Source organism: Arachis ipaensis, chromosome B02 (assembly GCF_000816755.2).
Source record: "Arachis ipaensis cultivar K30076 chromosome B02, Araip1.1, whole genome shotgun sequence".
In the NCBI taxonomy this organism is placed as follows: Eukaryota; Viridiplantae; Streptophyta; class Magnoliopsida; order Fabales; family Fabaceae; genus Arachis; species Arachis ipaensis.
This window is the reverse complement of record NC_029786.2, coordinates 16,508,440-16,515,651: the sequence shown is the minus strand read 5'-3', so window position 1 is coordinate 16,515,651 and position 7,212 is coordinate 16,508,440. Positions and strand designations below refer to the sequence as shown.

Here is a 7,212-nt window from a genome sequence, read left to right as displayed (position 1 = left end):
CACATCATTCATTCAAGTAAAAATTATACAATCATAAATAACATCAACAAAACATCCACTCAAATATCCACAATTATTCAAAAACAATGTCACGTAATTTAGCAATATCAAAGAACATCTCATATGAACATCTAGCCTGTAACAACTACAATTGTAATATCCAACCCAATATTAAAAGCTGCATCCAATCTCTACCAAATGCAATAAGCGAGCAAAACATCAACAACAGAAGATTTCTTATTGAAGTCATGTTATACTTTTGAGAGTTTAATTAGAATCAATCCAATTTCAATTAGAAATCAATCAAGGGACCTACTTGTCAAGAGGATTCTACAAGACTCCAGAAACAGGGGACACATGCAGCTGATGTTTTTGCCTAGGACCAGTTATGCCCCAAAATGGTGCCACCTGAGCTGCTCAACCAGTAAAAGAACATCCATTTGATTTGGAACTCACACGCACCACTTCAATAAAACACTGTTTAATTCCCTTTTAGAAACATGCATAGGAAGTCAAAGGGAACATATACCATACCTAACAATTAGTGTGATGCGCGGATTGCTTCCAAGGAGCTTCGGCGGCGCCGGGATAACCCACATGCAAAAGTAGCACGGCGTCGTTCTTCTTCCCGAGTCTGGAGGCGCGACGGTCGGTTCTGCTAGGCGCGGTGTTGTATCGCCTGCAGAAGTCAGGGAAGACGGTTGCTATGGGTTAGCTTCAGTGGGGTCGTGGTGCCCGGAGAAGGGAGGGGAGAGGGTTGCGCGATGTTTCCGGAGGCGTGGCGCGGGTGTGTAGAATTTTGAAATTCTGAGTGGTAAAACGGTGAAAAGATGTAGGGTTTTTTCAGGAATGGGTGAATCTGGTTTACCTGAGTCATATCTGGATGTTGCTGATGACAATTGGGCTATTGGGTCCCATCCCAGATAGCCTTTTGGCTGGATTTTGGCTGATGTGGTTTTGGTTCCCTAGTAATTCTCATAAATAAATATTAACTGATTGGGTATATTTTCAAAGCTAACTTAGCTACTTGGTCCAGCTATCAACATAAATTAATAAAAAATTCTAATCTTTCATATAAATACGGAGAATTACATACCTGCATTGTTATAATCCGGAAACTCTGGAACATGCATGGCTTCCAAATCCAATACTCGCATGAATGATGGCTCCTCAAATGGGACATCGTTTGCCAGTGCAGTTGCCACATCAGACACATCCGGAGCCATAGCTCCGTCACCTTGAACCTCATCTCCATCTGGACCAACAACTTCGTAGTTGCTTTCGAACTCTTCTTCACTATCGCTATTGTAATCCTCCTGTAGAATATTCCGATCGGCCTCAGATTGCTCAAACTCAACATACAACTCGATGAACGAGAGTTGACTCCGATTTTCAATATACATGGAAAACATATCTTGCATGCTCGCTTCATCCGTTACATATTTGGTTTGAAACTGGACGAATCCACCAAACACTTGTATAGGATTTCTGTATAGAATACATGATATCCTTCTTGCTCTCTCAGACTGAATTTTTTCACAGATCACACCTTTGAGCTCTTCAAATGAGATTAAAAAAGGAATCACCAACTCTAACGGATTTTCACAAACAAATTTTACTCCTTCAGATGTTTGTAATAAAATCTGACCAAAATAATAAACCTTCAATAACACTCTATCACTCATTTTTCACAATCACATTATCAAACATATAAACTTGAGTTCTGATTTCTTCGCTCCTTTACTAAACAAAGGAGTAAACAGAGAAGCTAAAACCAGGAGACCGTTGGAGAAGGAGACGAAGAAGATGAGAGAGTTATTGCTCTGATCCGCTTTTCAGCAACTTTTATATAAACTGCCAATCAAATCGGACCATGCGATTACCTTTAATGGATTCAAAAAATTAATTAACAATTCCAAGTCGGACCCTACGATTTGCATAAGACACCACAAAAAAAAAACCACAACACTAGCAAATCGTACCGTGCGATTTGCATCCTCCATAATTTCACCAACTCTTTCTCCTCAAATCGGACCAACCGAGTTGCACTTCAAAAGGGATGCTAAAGCAACTCGTACCATCCGATTTGTTCAACCTGACACTAACCAAAAAGCTGCCCCACATATCTGTATTGCGCTTCCCTGGCTCCATATCCGGATATTACACACACCAAGGCTCCATATCAATAAAAATGAGCCCATTCTATAACATATAATATATAATATATATAAACCTAGATATTAATTTTTGAATATTGGCTATTTTCTTTTTAAAGTTGATTCTTGTGATNGATTCAACTACAATTAAATCAATTGAATTTCTAAACATGTGAATTATTAGTTAAAACAATTGAATAATCAATTGGGTTATTAAAATGTAGTTAAAAAATATCCAACAGTTAATCGGTGAACCGGCTAAACCAGTAATGGTTCTACCGGTTTGGCCGGTTTTGTTTTTGACAAAATTTAAGCCTTGCCATAACCCTAACAGTAGCAGCATTCATCATCCAGGCAACTTCCTCCCAGTTTGATCCCTCGGCCAGCTCCGGAAGTCGCTGTTACCGGCGCTGTCCCAGCTGCTCACCTCGCCTGCGTCGCTGGCCTCGTCCGTGTCGGTGTGGCCGTTCAGAAGGCGCATAGAGGAAGTTTCTCCTTCCTTCTCTTTCTCTGTGATCGAAGGAAGTTCCGCCGTCGCCGACATCGTTGCTCCATTCGACCTGTCCTCCTGCATCGCTACTCCGTTCAACTCCTGGTAAGACATTTTCACGCTCTCAATTTCTGCATTGAATTTGCTTCATGATTCATGGATTTGATTAGTAATTTTCACTTCTTGTTGATGGTTGCTGGTTGCTGTCTTTCGTGTTGGGTTTATTAAATTTTTTGCTATTGCCTAGTTCTTCATCCTGCTGGTTGCTGTGGTGTTCATTTCTTGATGTTGTGTTGATACATGTTTAATGATTAGTTAATTACTTAAGTTCCTAATAACTAAATTGCTGTTGTATTAGTTATTAAATTTTTTTTGGCTATATTGTTATAGCTCATTGCTGCCTAGTTGTTCTTGCTAATGGTTGTTTTGTTCATTAGGGAGTAAGTGGGTATGAGTAATTAGGGCAATTACATCCCTAAATATGTTTTTGCTGAATTGTTCGAAATTTGGACCAATTTGTGCTTCCCTCCCCTGAATTTTGAAGATAGATATACACTAAGCTTTTTTCACTGCACCAACTTAAACCTCTTCACAAACTTGAAATTATTCTGTTTACATGTTCACTAAAATAAAATTTTCGTTTTTTTAATTTATTTAATCTTATTTTATTCAGGTCATCTTCTATGCTAACTTTTTATTTGTGACTGTCCGTTTTCCTTTTGTTTGTTGGGTACCCATGGAATTAACTGTCTTTGGAGACGTAGGTGAATGAGAAACTTGTTTCTCTTCATGGTTTAGTGCCTCTTGACCTTTTGCTTTTAGTTGAATTGGTTTTAAATATGGCCACCCATTATTATAATAATTTTTTGATGTCTTCTTTTCTTTTTTTTTTTTTTTTAATTTTTTTTTTTTTATTTACGTTGTGCTGACCTTCGTTCTTTAAATGACGCTATCCCGAGAAGGCCACTTGGCACATAGCTGCATCTTTGTCTAGAATTGTCATCTTATAAGATCTAATCTTGTAAAATGACTCATGACTTTGAATGTTTTTTTGCCCTCATGTGTATAAAGATATAATCTTTTAAAACAACTCATTACTTTGAATTTTTTTGTTTTGGTGCCTAGCATTTCTTTGGTAAGCATTAGAAACTTTAGCATTACCCACTTTGTTTTCCTCTTGCAATTGTTGTGAGAAATAGCGATTCTTAATTTTTTTTTAAAAGAAGATGAACAACAAAACCTTGCCTTGCATCAAAATTGTGGTCAAGTTGCTATTTTTGTATTTTAATTTGTGCACTGAGAATTAAGAGTCTACTGAAGATTTGTAATCAAAATTTCTTTGACATAAAAGATAAATTGTTTTATACATGTTGCTATTTTCGAAACAAAGCATAGGTAAATGAATTAGTTATGTTCTACAAAACCAACTTCATTGAACCTCATTTGTTGTATTCATTTTTATTTTGTTACTTGCAACTTCTGAGGTTGGTCATGGATAATATGACTTTGAAACTCCGTACTATGTTCCTTTATCAATGACTTTGGGACTGTGGCTTGTACTCTTGATCCCTGTTAGTCACAACAAAATGAATTAAACGCGTGTTATCTGTGTATATGAGCATAGAAGATAAAAATGCATTGCTAAAGAAATGACTTTTGTAGGTTCTCCAGAAAGAAAATATTCTTCGAACTTATGTTTCTTTCATAGCCTTAATGATAGGGAATCCTCTAACCTTCTGATTCTCTTCCCTCATGGATTTTCTTTATATCCTGTCCCTGATAAAAGGATTTGATCTATTGACTCCTCTGATATTTTAGTTGTAAATCCTTCTTCAAATTTCTTACTCCTTCCTCTAACACAAGTTCTTTCCATCTAGACAAACCCATTTGGAAGTCCAAAGCTCCCGCTAAAGTCAAATATTTTAATATTTTATGTGGACAGCTGTGCTTAACAGAATTGATGGCAATGACTTCTTGTAGGTTTGAAGACTAAATAAGGCTATCTCCCTTGATGTGTGTATTATGCATGGGACATCTTTAGAGTCAAATTCACATCTGTTTTTGCATTGCTCGATGGCTAATTTCTTATGGAGCAATTTGTTTAGCATCTTTGATGAATGTTGGGTGTGCCCTGCAACTCTAGATATAATTTTATTGACTAGGTTTGTTGGGTTTGGTACTTGAAAAGAGGCAAAATTATGTGGAATAGTGCAATTTTCCCCACTATTTGGGCTATTTGGTTGGAGTGTAACTCACACGCCTTTAATGACAGATTCTTTGATAAACATGTCTTATAGGATAGGATTAGACACTTAGCATCTATTTGGTGTAAGCTCATGATCTTTTTAGTGGAGTTTCTCTCTCAGACATGTTGAGAGATGATAGGCCTTTGTTTTGTGTTTTGCTTTTGTATAAGGAAACTGTATTCCCCTCCCCCTTTTTGAATCTTTTTCTCTCTTAATGGAATTCTGATTTTATCAATAATAATAACAATTTTATTCTTTCGCCATTGTCTTTTCATGCTTCTGCATGCTACCTTTGATTATTTTCGTTCCAAACTTGTAAGATATTGTAGCTCAGTTTTTGTTTTGCTTTATTTTATCATCTATCACAACCATTATTGAATAAAGTTTCTAACTTGACATTGTCTTGCAGATTGGCTTTCATAAGGGTTCTTCCTTACCAAATAAAGTCAGTGGAACCGGTAACATCCTGAATATTTTCAAAATCAGTTGCTTCTCATTGTGGCACAGCAGCAGAATAGTTGTGGCTGAATTCTCAGTATGGCAGATTCTGATGAAGTGGCAAAATCTGCTGAAAACCAGCAAACAGAGCAAGGTATGCGAGGTTATTTTGTATATTACTTTTTATTCTCTGTCGTTTCATTATCTGCTTCCGTGCTTGTTATAATCCTCAATTATTATTCTTCGCTACTTTTGTGAATTTTCAGTGTGCAGCTTCTTCAGGAAACCAATTAATAAGAAGAATATAAGGAAACGTGCTATTGATAGTGAAGATGAGGGTGATGATTCAAAAAATGAAAACTCTTTGTTGCATGCTCAGAAGAAGGCTCCAAAGCCTGACAATAAGTTGTACTTTTCAACTGGCCCCTCGAAAAGCTCTGTTTCTACTGAACCAAGTGAAGAATCTGAAAAAACCGGTTTCCATTTCGAGTCTTCGAAAGAGATTCAAGTTCAACATGATAGCAAAGCAACAGCAACTCTAGAGACAGAGACCGACTTCTCCAGAGATGCTCGTGCAATCCGTGAACGTGCTCTTAAGCAAGCAGAAGAGAGTTTGAAGGGGAAAGGCACAAGTTCTGAGGATGGCAAACTATATAAGGGAATGAACAGTTACAAAGATTACAAGGCCGGCTTCCGGAGAGAGCAAACAATTGCTAGCGAAAAGGCTGGTGGTTCACATGGTCCTCTCAGGGCTTCGGCTCATATAAGAGTTTCAGCGAGATTTGATTATCAGCCTGATATATGTAAGGATTACAAGGAGACTGGTTACTGTGGGTATGGTGATTCCTGTAAGTTTATGCATGATCGAGGGGATTACAAGTCTGGATGGCAGTTGGAGAAGGAATGGGATGAAGCTGAGAAGGCAAGGAGGATGAGACTGGCTGCGGGTGAAGATGCGGACGAGGAAAGTGCTGATTTAGCTGATAGTGACGATGAAGATGCATTGCCATTTGCATGTTTTATTTGTAGGAAGCCTTTTGCGGATCCTGTTGTAACCAAGTGCAAGCACTACTTCTGCGAGCATTGCGCCTTAAAGGTATTGCAATTGTTGGAACAACAATGTTACGTGTACACAAAAAATAGCTACCAAATTCGTCACTGATATAAAATTATTACATGTTAAAATATAGAATACACATTGAAAATGAGTTAATCAATATATGTAACTGTACATGGATATACAGTGGCTGATTTGGCGGTTAATTTTTTGTGTGCAGTTCGAATATGCATTCTATTCCCATCTTCTATACATGTAAAGTTAAAATTAACATTTTATTTACTTATTCTAGTCTGATCTCACCAGGTTATATATAATTCAACTCCGATAAAATTGTAAAAGTTATCTGATATGTATGAATTCTAACCCTTTTCCCAATGTTTTATTCTGCAGCATCATGCAAAGAACAAGAAGTGTTTTGTCTGCAACCAACCAACTCTCGGCATTTTCAATGTTGCCCATGAGATACGAAAGAAGATGGCTGAGGATAAAGATAAATGACACCCTCTTTACATAAGGCATGATTAAGAGCAACACTCTGTAATGATTTGAAAACAGCATAGGGATTAGGCATGTTGTATTTCGCTGTCTGAATAAATCGTTAGAAATTAGAATGTAGAGGAGTCACGTGTTTTTGCTTCAAGAGACATTGATTCTACATGATGGAGTTCTTGCAATGTATCTGTACTAAATTTTGAATAGATCAACGTGTAGGGGTTGTCTTGTGAGTTAGAATTTTGAGGGGAGTTGTAGTGTAAATGTTCAAAATTGAATTCTACAAAATTTTTATAATATACTTTTAAATTTAATTAACTTGTGTTCGAA

General features: G+C 37.1%; 1 protein-coding gene across 2 annotated transcripts; it reads left to right on the top strand.

Annotated features, from left to right (window-relative positions):
* Nucleotides 2,473-7,196, top strand: LOC107625051 (zinc finger CCCH domain-containing protein 1). 2 transcript variants are annotated; one of them, XM_021115605.1, is made up of 5 exons: nucleotides 2,482-2,751; nucleotides 4,524-4,626; nucleotides 5,302-5,484; nucleotides 5,597-6,426; nucleotides 6,781-7,196. In XM_021115605.1, exons 3-5 carry the CDS (start codon nucleotides 5,430-5,432, stop codon nucleotides 6,886-6,888), a joined length of 993 nt encoding a protein of 330 aa, XP_020971264.1. In that variant the 5' UTR covers nucleotides 2,482-2,751; nucleotides 4,524-4,626; nucleotides 5,302-5,429; the 3' UTR covers nucleotides 6,889-7,196. The 2 variants fall into 2 exon arrangements, with proteins under 2 accessions (XP_016183074.1, XP_020971264.1); XM_016327588.2 differs by lacking the exon at nucleotides 4,524-4,626 and having other exon boundaries at nucleotides 2,473-2,751; nucleotides 6,781-6,991.